The 18,704-nt window shown below is 36.8% G+C and overlaps 1 protein-coding gene and 1 long non-coding RNA gene across 8 annotated transcripts in view; one reads left to right on the top strand and one right to left on the bottom strand.

The window, feature by feature from the left end:
- Positions 1-18,704, bottom strand: part of Pde4d (phosphodiesterase 4D) — a 1,337,035-nt gene that overhangs the window by 797,835 nt on the left and 520,496 nt on the right. Inside the window, exon 1 of one of the 7 annotated variants that reach the window (XM_078016198.1) lies at positions 1,597-2,519. The exons of the other annotated variants lie outside the window; for them this stretch is intronic. Coding sequence (XP_077872324.1) covers positions 1,597-2,051 — 455 coding nt within the window. The 5' untranslated portion in view covers positions 2,052-2,519. Of the gene's footprint in view, positions 1-1,596; positions 2,520-18,704 lie in introns of those variants that run through there. 7 annotated transcript variants of the gene reach the window in all.
- The window catches only part of LOC120885863 (uncharacterized), a 222,604-nt gene continuing 204,803 nt past the window's right edge, over positions 904-18,704 (top strand). The window contains exons 1-2 of the long non-coding RNA XR_005728615.2: positions 904-1,179; positions 17,852-17,987. This is a non-coding gene — a long non-coding RNA (uncharacterized LOC120885863). The remainder of the gene's footprint in view (positions 1,180-17,851; positions 17,988-18,704) is intronic.

The following is an 18,704-nucleotide window of genomic DNA, read 5'->3' as shown; positions in this document are numbered from 1 at the left end:
CTAACAACAGTTCTTATGTTTTGCATCAAACAGGCACAATGACATCAACAAGGTACTTAAGGACTTGAGGAAGGCAAAGGGCTAAGACCATGTGTGCAAACTGAAAGGATGTGTACACATCAAGGTTGGGATTCTGTTTGGCTAGATTCCCCTGTTCCTAATGTATATAACACTACAGAAGATTTGCTGTCACACACACACACACACACACACACACACCATCAGATAAACCCTCATTTGAACACTGTTATGATTTTCTGATAAACCCCACCTACTGTCAATCAGAGTTGGACAAACAATTTCACCCCAGGCTTTTCCTGTTTTCAAAACCAACTCTGATTTACAGCATGGGGTTTAGACATGCAGGGCTTCAATTCCTGTACAAGACCAAGGTTAGATGATGACATCTCCACTTTGCCACTTGGTCATTAGGCATGCCAAGGATCAGCATCTCATCTCCCTCTCTCTCTCTCTCTCTCTCTCTCTCTCTCTCTCTCTCTCTCTCTCTCTCTCTCTCTGTGTGTGTGTGTGTGTGTGTGTGTGTGTGTGTGTGTGCTGGGTGGTGTGGGGAGATTCATGGCTTGGTACAGAGAGGGACCAATGCAGGCTCAACATCCACCTCCACGCCTGAAACAAGAATCTGGAGCTGACTCCCAGAAAAGCTGTAATTGGTCCTTTACAGTACTCATTTCCTTGGAAAAGCAAGTGGTCCGCTTCTATTAAAACTCCCAGCTGACAAGCAGCTTCCCTGCCCTGTCTTCCGGAGCACTTTACATTAAGAGGAAATCACTATAATCAAATCTCTACCTCTTTCTTGCTGCTAAAACGAGGTGCTTTCTTCCTAGATTTTTGCAGGGACCACTGATACACACACTCTCTGGATACAGACACACTCACACACACACCGACGCAGTGTAAACTCCCACAGCGTCCTGGCTCCCTCCTTCCAACACTTCCTCCTTCCCGCTCGTAAGAATTGCTGAACATTTTGCTCCAAACTCTCCAAGTCACCCACGTGTTTGTTCTCCCCTTTTGCTGTTCAATTTACTTCCCGACTTGACAAAGAGAAACTCAGTTGTTTCTCAGGCTTTTAGCTGCAATCCGGGGACCAGGCTGTCTTATCCACTCCCCGCGCCGTCTCCAGTCAGAACTGCATGGCTGACCCCTCCTCACTCTGGGGTGAGTGGACAGATTACTGGGTGCTTTCCGGCTCGAACCCCCGCCCCACCTTCACCCTTCCTCTCCTTCACCGTAGAGTAAACGGAATTCGCTGTTCAATCTCAATACCAGGGTGGGATGGAAGCGTGTGGGGAGAGGGGAGGTGCATGGCACAAATAACTGGATAACGCGCGCACACACAGACATACAAAATCCCAATGAACAATCATGCCATACTTTCGGGGTCTATTACACACACCTGAATCTTCCCCTCTCAAGCAAGGACAGCCACGCCCCTGTTCGCCCGCCCCCAATATCCAGAATATAATTTGACCCTGGGTGCAGCACTGATGGTGATAAATAAAGCAGCTAGGGGGATTTGAGAAGAGGGGAGGTGACCTTTTGACAGAATGGGGGGAAGGGGCGCTCTCCACTCACCGCCTGAGTCCCTGGAACGACGAGGGCCAGGACATCCTGGATTTCTTCAGGCCAGGCCGGTGGCCAGTCTCCACCGCGTAGGAGGTGCGGTCCATCGCGCGGCAGTACAGGTAGCGCTCGGTATCCGAGTAGCCGCGATGCCGGACGCGGCTGCTGGCCCCGCTCGAGGCGTAGCGGCCACGGGCAGCCCCCGGTGGCGGCGGGGGTGGCGGCAGGGGGGGCGGCGGCGGTGGCTGCAGCGGGCACTGGGGCTGGGGCTGGGGTGAGGGCGGCGGCGGTGGGGGCAGGTGGTGGTGGGGATGCAGAACGCGGAACTGGGGCTGCCGAAGCAGGTACTGGTGGTGCTGCTCTTGCCTCCAGAGGTGCTTGGGGGCTTTGAGTGTGGCTCCGCCGGTGCCGTCGCTACCCTCACCGCTGCCTGCCCGGGCCGGCACGCTGCTGCCCTCTGCCTCCATCCTGGCTCGGGGTTCCGCGCCCTGCTTCCCAGCCGGGGATCACCGCGATGGCCCGAGCGCCTCTTCGATGCTGCCGCCGCCGCTGCTTCTGGAGGCGAGCAGAGGCTTGGCTCAGCTTCCGACTTGAAGCCACCAGAGACTTGAGGCTACCGAGAGGGGGCTCTGCCAGCGGGAGCGATCACTAACGCGATAGGGCTCCCTTCACAAAAATAGTGGAAGAGACACGATCCCGTGCTCCCCAAGTCACTAAGACTGGGGAGTCTAGTGCGCGGTTTTGCCAAGGGTCGGTCCCTCGTTCCTCCCTTTCTTTCCTTGCTTCCTCCGTGCGCCGGCGACTAGAGCAGGAATTGGTAGCAGCTACAGCTGCAGAAGCAGCAGTGGCAGCTTTAGCCGCCTTCCGGGTCCAAGGCACCCAAACCCTGATCTCCGAGCTCCTGAAAAGTTGGACAGCTCCCGACCTACAAGCCCAAGCTCTGACTTTCTCTAAAACCACTCCAGCCAGTCAGGAGTCAGACCAGTGCTCCTGATCCTTCCCCTCCCAGTGCCCGCACCTCCCTCCCCCCACTGCTTCTCACTGCCCCGGAGATTGCTCTTCACCTCCGCTTGCCTCACTCCTCTTTGAGAAAATGAGTTTTCCTGGCTAGTTCTCAGGTCTTCCAAAGATAAAAGATATGACCTGGCAAAGTTGTCCAGAGTAATATCGGCGCATCGCTGGAAAAAAAAAAAAAATGGATCAGGATGAAGATCCAATATTTAGAATTAATTCAGTCTCTTTCCCTGACATAGGATAAAATATTGCATGGATCTTTCTCACAGCAGGGAGAATGTGCCTAGTATCTTGGTCCTGGAGAGTGGTCCTAGCTGGAAATCAAGAGGAGCAGTTCTTAATTATAGAGCCAAGGCTGAGGTCGCTGGCCACACTGAAGGCTGGGCACCTTTACCATTACAAACCTGTGGTTATCTTCAACAGTTACTACCTTCAGAGCCTGCCTGCAATTTTTCTTTCTGCCACTTACAGCAGAACACAGCTCTATTACCAAAGCATTTCAAAACATATTGTACCAATATTATTCCACAGGAATTAGAGTCATATTTGATGCTACAATCCAAATTCAACCTTTATCTTCCACTAATTAGTATCTTCCTACAATCTTGAATATTTTTAAGAAACCAAGAGAATTTCAGAAAAACACATAAGCATATTTATCTGTACCTTTTTAATAGTACCATATTATTTAGACATCAGACGTCATTTACTCATTGTTAAAGTAGTTCTAGATTAGTCTTTGTGGAAGTCACCGCATAACCATCAATTATTTGACATATATTTAGGACTCACATATATTGTAGGCAGAATAATTATTCTATTCTTTGCATGCAGTCTTAACATAATTGAATATGTATATTTCATGCATATCATATGATGAAACTAAAGCACACCAGACTTGGGAACACTGTATATCCACTCTTCAGAGTGCTGAAAATCCAATGCTCTCCACCTAGTGAATATTTGGTATACATGGCATTGGGAAAATAAACAAAAATAAATTCTCACTTCATTCATTAATAAAAACAGTACATGGAATGTACATATGTCCTGTTCTTTAAATAGCAGCAGTTCTATATAATTCTGTCCAAAAGAACCTTACCATCTCTGTGTTATTTATTAATGATTGTAAATGTCTCTGTCCTTCAACGTTTTGGTATGGGCACTCTGTTCATATGTGACCCATGCACAAAACCTGAGCAAGGCTGTCTAGGAGGATAAAGCCAAAATATCCCAAGCACCAGTTTTCCTGTGAAAGGCTGAAAAAAGGCACTCTCCCCATACAGAAAAAAAAAAGTATGACTACCAGCAGTGGCCAAAGTATTTTCTATGCCTCAGAGTACATTGAGTCAGCATCTTCCCAAATGTGAAAGGAAAGAGAAGGAAGTGTTTTGCAGTATAAACTGCTTTTTTTCTTTTAATTAATTTCACTATTTACATTTGGAACCATTTCAAAGAAGTATACAACTTTCTTCTTTCCTCTGAAATGCTTGCCACCTTTTCTTCACTAGAATCATACCAAAATGAATCTCCTAACTTCTCAAATGCTAATAGTGCAAGTGATTTTTGATCCTCTTTCCAGATTAAACTGAATATTTCAAATCTAATTTGATTCTCACTCTTCTTTTAATTCATGTACACTTTCTTATTCCCCATTCATTTCTAAAACAGAATCTTTTAAAATAATAAATTGTTTTTAGTATATAATTACAATCAACATCTTTAAATACAAAAAAATCACTTAATATACTCCCAACTTGAAAAATCTTTTCAATTTCTCTTATAATCTCAGAAGATTATTAATAGTAAGCTTAATATGAGGTTCAATGTGTATCCTGTCTTTTATATAAAAAATAGTACTCCTATTATTATACACCCACAGAATCTTGTGATGTTTTTAATGATATATCATTTAACACAAATATATATATATATATATATATGTCTCACAATGTTTAATTAAAGATAGCAATTTGATGAATCCTATCATGTTTGGAAGAATCCTAAATATCATTGTAATCAGTAGTTATCAACCTTTACTATACCTAGGAGATGTACCTGTGGAGCTTTCTGAATCTTAGACCAGTGATCCCAAACTTTGATGTTATTAGAATCAGCTGGAGAGCTACTTCAGGATATACAGGCTCAGGCTCCTGAGAGTATAGTGCTTGGAGCTTTATACTTTCATAAAATTTGCAAATGATTCTGATTCACAATAAAGTTTAGGAACAGTTTACTTTCCTTAATAGTTGCTGTGACTAATGAAATCTATATTTCTGTGGCAGAACTGCAGCATCAATATTTTTAAAAGCATGTCATGTGCCAGGCAGGGTGATGCACACCTATAATCCCTGCAGTTTAGGATGTTGAGACAAGAGGATCTCAAGTTCAAAGCCAGCCTCAGCAAAAAGCAAGGCATTAGCAACTCAATGAGAGAGAGACTCCCTCTCTAAATAAAATATAAAAAGGGTTTGGGGATGTGGCTCAGTGGTGGAGTGCCCCTGAGTTCAATCCCTGGTACAAAAAAAAAAAAAAAAGTCGGGTGATTTTATGTATCATTAACTACTGATGCAGCCCTATTTTCTCACTGTATGGATGCCAAAACACATGGTACTGGTAGCTGACTTGTCCATGTGTCTCAAATACTTCCAAGCAAAATCAGCTTATAAACCCAGTTCTCATGAAAATATATGCTTGATTTATTTCTGTAGTTGGCTCTATGTTGAAAGAAAATCTTATACTCTTCAATAGTTGAGTATTCTCAGACTTCCATTTAAGAACTTTTTCTTAATCTAGATATTTCCTAATTGCAGTTAAAACAACAGAAATGTAAAATATTCAATAGACACATTGACTGCCTCTGATTATATGTCACATAAATTATCTATCTTTTCCCATCAACTAAACTTTTTTAAAGCATAAGTCTGAGAGAATCTTTGTGAATTATTAGTTTGTGAATTACTATATGGGACATCCTTCAAAGCTATCAATACTTACACAGTCAGCCTATTTGTATAAAAAGTGGAAAAGCAGTTTCATAATGATCAGGGTCTTTTCCCTGAACAAATCTAAACAAGCAGTTAGTTGATGCCATTACTATTAGATGGAGATCACATACTACCATCTTCTTCTGCCAACACATTTCAAATCTTCCCTAATGATACAATCAATCACTCAATGTGCTGCTGGGCAATTAACAAGGAAGAATATTCCTATCAATAATTGTGGGGAGTTCTAGCAGAAATGATGTCAATGAAAAACTAGCAGATAGCAAGCACAGTTTCTACCCCAAACAGAATGAACTGGTAAGCTGCACTAACTAAGGGTTCCTTTAGCTCTGGTTGATGAAAAACTTAAATGAGACTTTAATATGCATATATCCTATGCATTCCCATTTTGTTTATTGATTCATAACTTTAAAATTAGAAAATTTTATCATCAGATGTTGTCTTATACAATGCCCAACTGTCATCTAACTAGAAATATCCAGAGAATTCAGATTTCACCCAAGTCTTCAATATTGAATAGAAATGTTGTATAGGACATTTCTTTGTTATATGTGAAGGTCTCTTGCTTTCATATATAAATATCTACATAGACATTAGGTGGTATGTATCATCAATATCACCATTATAATAAATACCAATATTAAAGTTTTGATACCATTGTTTCCAATATATCAAGCCTTTGTGATGTTTCTCCAATATAAAATAAGTACCAATATAAAATTAATGTTAAACTAAGAAATGTTGCAATTGAATACATTGGTTTTCCATTAGCACACTAATGCAAATTTAACAGTGTGCTAATCTAATCTCAAACTGGCTGGTAACTCAGTATAATCTGAAACCAATTTTGTAATTTTATATTGAAACTGCTCTTGTCAATTCAAGTTAAAAATATTGCTTACCTTCTATTCAATTTCCATGTATACTTTGGTATTTCATTCATGAATATATACCAAAAATACCATCCTTATGAAGCTTTGTTTCTTGTAAGTGGATAAATAAATAAGCAACTATAATTTGGGGAGAGGGAATGAATGAATGAACAGTACATGTTGATATGGATATGAAGTATCTACATGGAAACACAAAAATGCTAATTCTTAAGGCTCAGAGAATCTTCTCAGAGAGAATGGCATCTATGCCAAATTCCAAGTATAGGGTGAAATTATCTTTTCTCATTGTATATAAATGTGTGACACTATGTGTGTATGCTTTAAGAGGGAGGATAGAGGCATGAAGGTATTTGGGATAGATTGACATAGATAAAAATTTAGAGACAAATTATGGGGATTTGGATATTCAGAAAATGGCAAAAATTATATAAATCTATTAGGAGGACAGCTGAATAATTATGCAGAAGGAATCACCTCTTACTCAATACACCCATAAGGCAATTTGGTGACTTTGTGTACACTGTCAAATTCCTCTTGGGTAGATCAGGTTTAAGATTGGGTAAGATGCAAAGGGAATAAGGCAAAAAACAATAGTGTATTGCTCCTGAGAACATGATGGAAAGCAACTGACTATAAGGCACAGATAAAAGGAATTCCCTAAACTAGGCAAACACCCACATTTCCTTTGTGACAGGAGAGAAAGGGGAAAGGATAAAAATCAAGTTTATTGCATTTATTGAATATTTAATTTGGCATTCTTTAGACACTGTTCATACACTATTTTCTTTAGTCTTGCAACAATATATGTTTTTCTTTGCATTTTGCCATTTTGAAAATCAGGGTGAGCCTACCAACAGGTACTAAAAGAACTCTGCTAGCCTCTTGTAGATACTGAGTATAGCCAATGTGACATCCATGAGACACATGATTGTCTCAACCTTAATTCATTCATTCAACCAATATTTATTGAACACTTAACACATGTTAAATACTAAGTTCTGGCTATACAAAAGTCAATAAAGTAGGGAAAATTCCCAGTTCTCTTGTTTTAGTTGGAAGAGATAAACACTCAAATGCATATTTAAATGTATCAGATGGGGCTTTTAAGAAGCAAACTGAAGCAAATTAAGAAGTTCAAGCCTGATGTTTGAGGATGCTATTTTGTGCAGGACAGCTAAGGAAGGCTTTCCTGATAGAGCAACATTTGAACAGAAACCTGCAAGTGAGCCAGTTTTCTAACATATGGGAAAATTCAGTGGAAAGACACTGAGGAATAGAAATGCAACTGTTAACCCCGAGGCCAAGTGAAGCAGAGGCTATTTAGAAATGGTGACAATTCAAGGAGGTCCACTTGGCCATGATATAGATGTTGGATTTGTTGCTTGTATTCATATAGCTATCACAAGTCCTTATCCTATAGTAGACGTTCAGACATAAGGATTTGAAAATTTGTTGTCTTATCATTGAAATGACTACAAAAGCATGGTCAATTATAAGCTGCCATATACATGAGTAGATGTTTCAAATCCCTCAGATGTCATGGAACTTTCAAAGTGATTTGTGAACCTGAAGGATAGTTATTCAGGTGCTAAGTGTCCATCTGTCAAAAGTTTCGAGCTGACATTAAGATAGGATGTTTAACTTCTAGTGGTTGATAATTAAATTAAAAAAAAACAGTATGCTTTGAAATGTCACTCTCAATCTTAAGATGCAAAGAGATTACAAGAAAGAAGTTATAACTATGAAATTAGGCCCAATTACCAAAGGACAAAAAATAGAAGGATCTTTAGATTCTCAATGGGAATAATTTATCCTTTCACTTTGAGATGCTGAAAAGTAATATGGTAGGCATTTATATGACAATATGTAAGTATATTTCTTTCATTTTAGAAAATGTAAATTTAAAGTAACAATTTGCATTTTTAAAACCCTCTATTAAATTCAGTTGCATGTTATAATTAAGATAATTTTTTTAAAAAATAGGAGAATTAGAGCAGTAACTCCATTTTATGCTCAAATGAGGAAACTAAGTTCAAAGGGGCCATTACTTATCTAAGGTCAGACGTGTTTATTGTCCAAGCCTGGACTGATCCCTGGCCAAGCTGGATCCAAAACCTGTAATCTTGCCTAAATGACAAAAGGGAGAAACTAAACATAGACCTTTTGAAAGTGAAATATCAACAGATGGGTTATTTAATAATATCCATTGATGGGTAGTTTAATATTTCAACCAATATTATTTTAACTCTCTAATCCTGTATATTACCACCTATCCACTGATATTATTAGAGTACTATGACATTCACACAAGGGAGGATTTCTTGTTTAAAATATTCAAAAGCACAAACAGTAAAAATTTCATAACCAAAACTATACTACCATTTAGAACTTTATTCATCAAAAGTGAGACCAAGAGAGTTAGAAAACAAGTCAGATTGGGAGAAAGTATTGCAATGAATGTAATTTTCAAAGAACCATTTCAAAATAAATTAAATGTGCCTATAAATCACTAAGAAAAAAGTAGAAAATTAGGAAAAAATATATTAAAAGAAATTCCACAGGAGAGGAAACCAAAATGGTTGTTAAACATGAGAAAAAAAATAGATTAATCTCATTAGTAATCAGAGATGGGCACAAAAACCATAGCAGGAAAGCATTTTATATCTGGCATGTCAGCAAAATAGTCTGGTAATACCATGCATTGGAAAAGCTGTTGATCAAGGGAAGAACACTCTGTAGGTGGTAAATGAGTTGCTGATATCTGGTCAAGGTTAACATTCACATGCTTGATTCATAATTCTATTCTTAAATGCATAGCATAGAAAATATCTTAACCTGCAAAACATAGGTACAGACGTGTCAAGTGCAGACAAATGTTTATCAAGAAAAAATATCAATGTAAATGTTATATCATGCAGTCATGAATGACTACACAAAGCAATCTGGATGAATCTTAGAAACACCCTGTGTACAAAGCAATGGCAGGAGATGGCCTGCCATTATATCATTCTTATAAAGCTCAAAAAATAAGGGAAAAGAAAAAAATAAAACAACACAAGGAAAACAAAATAATACATTTTAGGTACAGTGCTCCTCAAACTAATGTGTATAAAAATCACTTGGGTTCTAAACAAACGCAGATTCTGTTTCAGTAGTTCTGAGTAGATTCAGCGATTCTAAGAAGTTCCCTGATGATGTCAATGCTACAGGCCTGGGAAGCATACTTAAGTGACAAAGTTTTAGAGTACATACCATATGTGGTTTTGTAGATACTATTTAAGAATTGGAAGGTCACATGGTTCACAAAATTTCAGATGGTGGTTACCTGAAAAGATGGTGCATTAGAAAAATGTAGATGTTCAGAGGTAGAGACAATGAATGATGGCATTGCAGATCAAAAAATTATATTATCTGTAACTATATCTATGTTACAGATATTTGCAAATATTAGGTATTGAATAGTAAAAAACCACAAAGGCTATAATAAAAACCTCACAGGGCAAAGAAACATATCGTCACTAACAGAACAGATAAAAATGAGAGAGATAGGAAGAAGCAGCACACAAATGGAACTGAATATTCCATCATTAGAAGAGAAAGCTTCAGGGTACTGTAAGCACTCTATGTTAGTAACCCCAAATTAAACTTCTGGGCAAAGGTTTCAAATTGTAGCATAAAAAAGTGAGGGATCCAAACAGAACTCAAGTTTAAAAATAAGTACTGAACCTCTTTAAAATAGAGCTCATCTTCCTCTTGGAGTTTAGTTTTTAAAGTAACACTGAATTAGGTAAAATTTTTTATAAAAAGATGAGTAGCTCTCAAATGCAAAGTGAACCTGTGCCATTCACTGATTCTCCCATCTTAGCACACCTATGTCCTTACATATCTATCCCCCATCTCCTCTGGTCCTCCAAAATTTTTCTTAGGGTCAGAAAGTGGTTTCACAAATGTTTTCCATTAAAATGTAATATTCCTTATTATCTAACAATTTAGCTATTAGCGAACACCACAGCAGGGATTTCTAACAACTAGTAAGGATTCAAGATAGTTGCCTAAGGATCAGGAAATGGGGTTGGCAGAGAAGAGATAAGAATTAAGTTAATGATAGAAGATGGATAGTGACAGAGAAAACTTTCTGGTTTCTCATTATCACCTCAGGTTCTCTAAATGGTTCTGATGTTTAAAAATTTTCCAGAAATCTGTAAAGGAGGCTCTGGGGCAAGGTTGAAAGGTATGAAAGGTGGAGTACGTAGATTCTAATGATAACAAATGTTTATTGAGTTTTCTATATGAGACAGGAGTTGTTCTGCTTTTCAAGAATTAATTTATTACTATCTTCATTGCTCAAATAAAGACATTGAAGCACCAAGAAGCTAGTACCATGTCAGAGGGAGCACAGCATAGGCAATCCAGGTTGGCAGGTCAGACAGCTATTTACAAATCTCAAACCCCAGACCTATGCTTCCTACCTGACTCCTTAGCCCCAGTACCGGGTCTTCTCTGTACATTGTCAATTTCCTTGGGAGTGAACTGAAGGGTTCTACTCAAGAGGACGGGGATTAGTATCAGAACTAATATGAATTCCCAAAAGTTGTGTGACTTGGGGAAAGTTTTATAACTTTGCTGAGTCTTAGATCCCCCATCTGTAAAATAGTTTAGTGACAAATTTTGCATGATAGGATTTTGTAAGGATTAAATAAAGTAATCCATTTCATACACTCAATAAGAATTTGCTGCTGTTGTTACTAAGAAGATTACCAGTGTAAACTAAGGTCTGTCTTTACTTCAGACTTAGTGCAAAATATTATGCTGTACCATGTACATTTTATACATATGTGTGTGTGTGTGTGTGTGTAATAAACCACATATTTTCTTTCTTCCTCCCTGAATCATGTGGCTGTTAAGAATGGAATGTTGAACTCCTGATGCCCAAACTAGAAACTTTAAATAGGAGAAAGGGCGATTCCTTCCCACTTTGTAGAAACAATGCCATTCTAGGATTAGCCATGCATGTTTAAATTCTTTAGCTCCAAGAGGTCTGAGAATATTTTTAGATAATTATCCAAGACCCCCTCAATTTCTAATATAGTTATAGCTATTCTTAATTGAAAGATAAAAATGTCTAACTCATTATATCAAATGACTTTTCTTCAAGTGATAATAAATGTGTTACTTTCCAGCAGAACCACAATTCTCCTTTAAGATCTGAAGTATTGCTGTATGTATATAGGTAACTCTATGACCAATGTGATTCTGCAATCTGTACAATTAGAAAAATGAGAAATTATACCCCTATGATTCAAGTGTATGAATTTCCAAGATAATTGTAATGTCATGTGTAGCTAATTAAAAATATAAAATATAAAAAAATAAGATCTGAAGTAAACAAGACTTCAAAGGGACTCCTGGCATTCATCTCCAACAAATACATGTTTGCTATAAAAGAGATAAAATTAGGATAAGTACCTGGGGCACACTCACAAAATGACTTGGATTATAGCCCAGTTATTTACCTTGTTTGTGAATTAAAAAAAAAATAATAGAGTAGTACTTCTTTAAAAACAATGGAAAAAGGAAATATTTATTTCAGGGGGAATGTTAAATTTCTATGTAACTCTTGAGCATAACAGAAGAAAATAAGAACTTTATAAGAGAAAAAATATAGAATTATATAGAATTTAAAATTCAAGATAGACTTTTTGATATTTTTCATGTTTTTGCTTGTTTATGCAGTCATCTTACAGACTTGCTATCATTGCTACAATGATACAAGACTTTATTTCATTTTAAGCAATGTCATTTTGTCATAGTATTGGAGGAAAGAGAATAAATTAACAATTATTCTCTTAGCATGACACTGTGATTTTAAAACAACGGAAAGATCCATGGTCTAATATTGCTAAGGCTGACTAATTTTCCCCTGGCTCAGCGCATGGAAAATAGCATATTTTCTTCATGCATAAATAATAGAAATCTCATCTTTTAAACACATTAAATTGTTCAGAATGCTTGTGGAGCATGCCAAATGTAGATCTAGATTCATTTGCAAGTGGCCTTTGTACAGGTTCAAAGATGTGGACTTATTGACCAATTAAAAACCACAGATTGGACTCACTGACCCAGTTCTTCATTGATGTTGGTCAAGTAACCCATATAATGAATCAACTTAGTCAAAATGGCAGAACCAGTAGTCTCTTTGCAATTAAAGATTTTTTGTTTTGTTTTAAAAAGCATGTCATCCATCATATTTTTTAAGAGAATGGGCTAAGAATCATTGAATTTCAGTTCCAACTATTTTCTAGATGTCTGACAGCAGATGGGTTAAATTAACCTCTCTAAATGTCAGCTTTTCCACTGATAAGGATGATAACAGAACCAACTTTGCATGTTATTGTAAGGATTAAATAATAGATGTAAAATACTCAGCACAATATCTGTTATATATAAGTAACATTTATCTATAAATATATACATATTTTATTATGTATATGTATCTATACATGTATGTAAATATACACACACACACACACACACACACACACACACATACACACACACATATATACACACACACATTTGAAATTGGGCAAGCAAAGAACTGTGCTGTGTATGAGCTCTTAAAAATTATGAGCTGTGTTCAAGTTGTATTAGGACTGTGCCTTTAAGCTGACAATGAATGTTTTAATGAGCTAAACAATATTTGGCACGTGCCTATATTCCCAGCAGCTCAAGAGGCTGAGGCAGGAGGATCACAAGTTGAAAGCCAGCCTCAGCAAATTAGCAAGGTCCTAAGCAATTTAGTGAGACCCTGGCTCCAAATAAAATATAGAAAGGGCTGAGGATGTTGCTCAGTAGTTAAGACCCTTGGGTTCAATTCCAGATCAAAAAAAAAAAAAATGTGAAACTCCTTCCTTCTACCATCTTCTTTCTACTTTAGTTTCTCCTCCATTCGTGTTTTCTGGCCTATAGAGGAAAAGGAAGCAAGTAAATGTTTTCCTAGGGCCTGTTCCATGTGGGATGCTGCTGCAGTGAGCATTTCACTTACGCCATAGCCATTTGTTAGCCACAGCCTTTTGATGAGGAATGTATTATTCCTACTTTACTGATGAGAGAAAGGCATCCTGAGTAATTAGCCAAGATTTATATTACTAGGAAATACTGGAACCCAAATTCTAACCACTATTTATGTAATCCTAAAGCCTTCTCCATTTCTTTTATTAACAATTTTACTAGATCTAATATTGTGTTAGGTCCTTATTTATTTATCTGGAATTTCTGGTGCGAGGTAGGACTATGCTAGGAAAAGTAGTTAGCTTCTTAAACTAGGAAAAGTCACTGGTGTTATAAATCAGCCTATTAATCCACAATAAAAATATTGCAATAGATAAGGTCAGGCAAACTGGCTATGTTACAAATCCAGCTCACCACCTGTTTGTGTAAGAGAAGATTTATTGGCACATATCCATTGTTCCACTTACCACCTATGATGGTCTTCATGTTTCAATGGCAGAGTTCAGTAACTGTGACAGAGACTGTATGGCTTTTAAAGTATGAAATATCTACCAAATGAATCATTAAAAAAGAGTCCCCTGACCACTGATGAATAAGAAAATACCAGATGATGAATACTATCACCAGCCTAACACCATATATAATATTCTCTCTTAGAGGAAATAGTCCTTTTATGTTTGGGAAAAAAAGTATCAGTGTGCCAGAGGATGATTTCAACACACTTCATGTAAACCCCAGCAGGACCAAGGGGAGGTGAGTCTGTCTGAACTCATGTTGATAGTTCAGATGGAGGTAGTTTGCCCCCCTAAAGCAAAAGCTCCCAGTTTGTGGTAGTACTTGCTTTTCCCCAATCTTCCTTTGCTGTCTGTCCCATTGTGCTTTGGATTGAAACTTTCCAGGTTCCCATCTATCTCTGTCTTTCTCCCCTTATTCCATTCAGAAATTTAAAGCCTTCCCTCATTCACAATAAACATCCTTTGAAAAAAAAAAGGAAAATGATCATTTATACTTAACTGAAATGGATCTGTACACTTCTATACACTGATCCATAACTCACTGAGTTATTTGAATTTCTTAGCCTTTTTTCCTCCTTCTATTGATGGAATTAAGAGCTTCAGTAATTTTAGGCAATACCATGCAAAATAAACATTTTTAGTTTCTAATACTGCTTTATACCTCACATTATCTATGAAGGTATTCTTTGAAAATAACTCATTAACTGGAAAAAAATTAATTTTTTATTCACATGTGTAAAGGAAGGTATGAAGTGTAAGAAACCCCCAAATCATTTTAAAGCTGGGATTAGAATAGTTGCTTTTTATTATTGGTTACTGCTTGCTGAAAACCAGTGAAATCACCATGACTCAAAATTTGCATCAATCTGAGACGAAAATACTTCCTTGGATAAGTTTTGTAATTTCTACTGAAAATTTAATTTTTCCTTATAGGTGTCATCCATACTATTCCTGGTGGCTTATTGATGTAAGATAAACCCTAACAGTAATCATCTCAAGTTTTCTTTTTTGTAGAAGCTACCCCCACATGGCATAAAGTACAAAGCAAGAATTGGGGTCCATATTCTGATAGAACTCCAGGAAAGGGAAAATATTAAATTAGGAATGTTTCCACAAATCCAAGATATAAGACAATCATAATTATGGAGATACTCAAATTATTATTAGTTGGCCTTAAGAAGAAGATTTAGATAATTTTATGTCTACTTTAAAAACCTAATAATAAAAAGAAATACAGGAAACTTGACTAAGATTTAGTTAAATTCATAGTAGGGAAACAAGAAAAATTATAATATATTTAAATAGGAAACAAAATAGTCACTTAATTTTTTATGGAGTTCTTTTTTATTTACATATATTACCATAAACAATTCCATATTTTTTTATTTTATCCTTAGTTCACATCTGACCATTATTTTTATATGAAACATTTTCATTGGTTTAATTGACAAGTAAGTCCAATTATATAGGCAAAATATTAAATATGTTCAATACATTAATAATATCATCGTAGACTATTTCTCTTCCTTTTGATTTCTTCTACCAGAACATTGTTACATCATCAATTCTTTCATAATAGCATCACTTCCTTTTGGTTCCTACTTCCAAAATTACAGTTCAAACCTTTACCACTTCATTCCTGGATTATTTTTGGCTATTCTAATTTTGTATTATTCTAATTGCTGTCAGAGGACCACTTAGATCAAAATCACATTGATCCATGTTAAGATGGAGATTATGGACCTTCTTCAGACTTACTGAGTCAGAATCTCTGGATTAAAGCTCAGGAATCTGCAATTTTAACAAGCTCCCTAGGTGTATTCTTAAGCACATTAAAGTCAAGAACCACTGTTCTAACTACTGTCTTCCTTTCTCATCTCCATATTTTCAAGAAATTGTATACAATTTCTATCAGCTTAGTCCTTCTGGCATGATGTATTTTCTCTACCTCTCTTATATAGAAAACCTTCAGTGATTCCCTATTATTTTCAGAATAAAGTCCCAATGTGTTAATAATCAAGGGCCCAACAATATGTCCAAGAACTACTTTTTGTGATTTCCACTGTTTCTGAACACTGTTTGTGAATCTTTCATGCATTCACCCTCCTTTTGAATACTCCTGGCACTCCTCTATGCCCAACTTGGAACACCCTCTACTTGTTCATCAACAACCACTCAACTCCCAAGAAACAACACTTTGTTTTTGTATTGTACCTTTCTTGATCTTTCCTCTTTATAAACTCATGTTCTTTATTGTTCATACTATTCATATGGCACTTTATCATAGATTGGCTGTGCTGCCTCTTGAATTGTCACTTAATTTTTAATGTGAGTGTGCATTGCATCATTGCTGCATCTTGATTGTGAAGTTCCTGTAAGAACATTGTGTATCCAACTATGCTTCTAGTATACCTGTAGACAATGAATAAATGTTTTTGAAATGACTAGATGAATAAAAGGATGTCTAAGTTTCTGTTGTTTTAACCAATTCTGTTGGATGATACACTAGATTGTTTTTGAATTACACATATTCTCATATGACAAAGCCAAATTCCCTTATTTTATGAGTTTATCCATCTCTGATTTTTACATACCAAAAAGCTATAGCTACATTTGTGACTACCAAAATAATCCTGAACCAGACAAAATGTCATCAACAGATGCATCAGCTACCATGGTCTAAATACTGTATGCATATCTTGTGTGCTGATTTAACTGGATTGAAAGCTTGAAGTCCTAAGCATCAATATGCTCATGTGATACCCAGGCACTCAATCATAAAGTGCCCTTTCTCAGTTGCTACTCTCAAAACTTCAATGTTATACTGGTAATTTGGGTTATATGACTACCACATTGCCACAGACACTGGATTTCCTATTGGAACCTCTTTTACCTTTGATGCTTACAATAACAACTTTCTCCTTGCCTCCATATTATTTCATGGCTAAAGCACAAACTCACAATTCACAAGCAGAAGAATCCGTGGGGCAGGACTGAGTTCCACACTATTGTTTACCAAGGACTAGACAGTGAGCCAAGTGAAAGATTAGCATAGGAGTGCTGGTTGACAATAAAGATGGACTTCTGCCTGCCATAATCTAGTGTTTACCACATTAAACACTTTAAAGCAGTTAGAGGTATCTTAATGAGAACACATTGGACAATAACTGATAAATTTTTTTATCTGGTTGATCTCTTGATTAGGTCTAATATAGACTATGATGCAATGTGTGGATGTTGAAAGTTATATATGATGGCACCATTTAATATACTTATATGATCAAAACATATAGCCAATTTCTCTATTTGAATGTGCAATTGTTTTTTGTATAAATTATAATTCTTTGAAAGTGTTATAAAACTCAGTTTTGTTATCATGTAAACTTTCATTCAATATTCTTTTTCTAAAGTATAAAGGGAGGAGCCTTGGAGTTATAAAAATTTATGTTCAGATACCAATTTGCTACTACCAATGCAAGCCTGAGTTTGTTGCCTTACTCTTCTAAGCTTAATTTTTCTCGTATATAACAAAAGAAATAATTCCTACATCAAAGAATGTGAGTGGCTTATATACAAGATTTGCTTAATATTATCTGCTCCAAGTATTAGAAGCAAAATTAAAGAAAAGAAGAGCCTAGTACTTAGTAGGTGCTCAAAAATCATTTGTTGAATAAGTACAATTAACCTGATTTTCTGATAAGAAAATATTAAAGCCATTTTTTTTTCTATATTTTAGTGTAACTCATCTAATATACTTGATTAAATATCTTCTGGAAAGGAAAACAACAAGAGGAAGCTGAACTGGGCCTTTTCTTTTTTCTTTCAGATGCAGAAAAGGCAGACTGCACTTAGTGATGGGAGATACATATTACAACAAACTAACAAGCACAGCATGATTGCTATGTTTGTAGTAGTCTGACAAAGGACCTCGGCCTATTACCCTGGTGAACTATGAAGACGAGGTCAGTTGATTGCATATGTTGTTCATAATCCATGCTCACATGTGTTGGAAGAGGGTCTATATTTATTGGGTTCTATATTCTCTGGCCGCTGGTGACTTTCAATCATTAAAGCAAATATGGGAAATAATAGGGATTACATCATTCATTTATTGTATAAATAATTATTGAGCACCAATTAACTGCCAGGAAATATCCGAGTCATTAGGGATACAGCAGTGAACAAAACAATCAAGACTTCTAATGTAGTGAGGGGAAAAAAACAATGCATAATAAGTATAATCCAATCATTCCAGAAATAAGATAGGGAAGGATGCTATGTGGATAATAAAAACAAGGTGCTTTAGGTTGGGTGGCCAAGTAGACCTGTCTCAGCAAGTCACTTTGACAATGAGATATGAGTGACATGGAAGAGCCAGGACTGCAGTCATCAGGTGAAAATCATTATCAAGGAAACAATTAGGTAAATGTGACAGCCTTGAAGACTGACAAGACAGCAAGCCACTGAAGGTGCAAGAAAATTAAGCCAACAATCTTATATAGAATGAAGGATATTTCCATTTTTCTCATTATTACATGGAAAGTGTTGGATGAGACAATTTTCAAGGATTATTTTCTTTCTTTCTTTCTTTTTTTTTTTTTTTTCCTGGTGGTGGGGATTGAACCCAGAGCCTTGTGCATTCAAGGTAAACTCTCTACAAACTGAGCTATATCCCAGCC

The sequence above is a fragment of the Ictidomys tridecemlineatus genome, chromosome 1 (genome assembly GCF_052094955.1).
Source record: "Ictidomys tridecemlineatus isolate mIctTri1 chromosome 1, mIctTri1.hap1, whole genome shotgun sequence".
Classification (NCBI taxonomy): Eukaryota; Metazoa; Chordata; class Mammalia; order Rodentia; family Sciuridae; genus Ictidomys; species Ictidomys tridecemlineatus.
The sequence above is the reverse complement of the archived record's forward strand: the minus strand, read 5'-3'. Positions and strand labels throughout refer to the sequence as shown.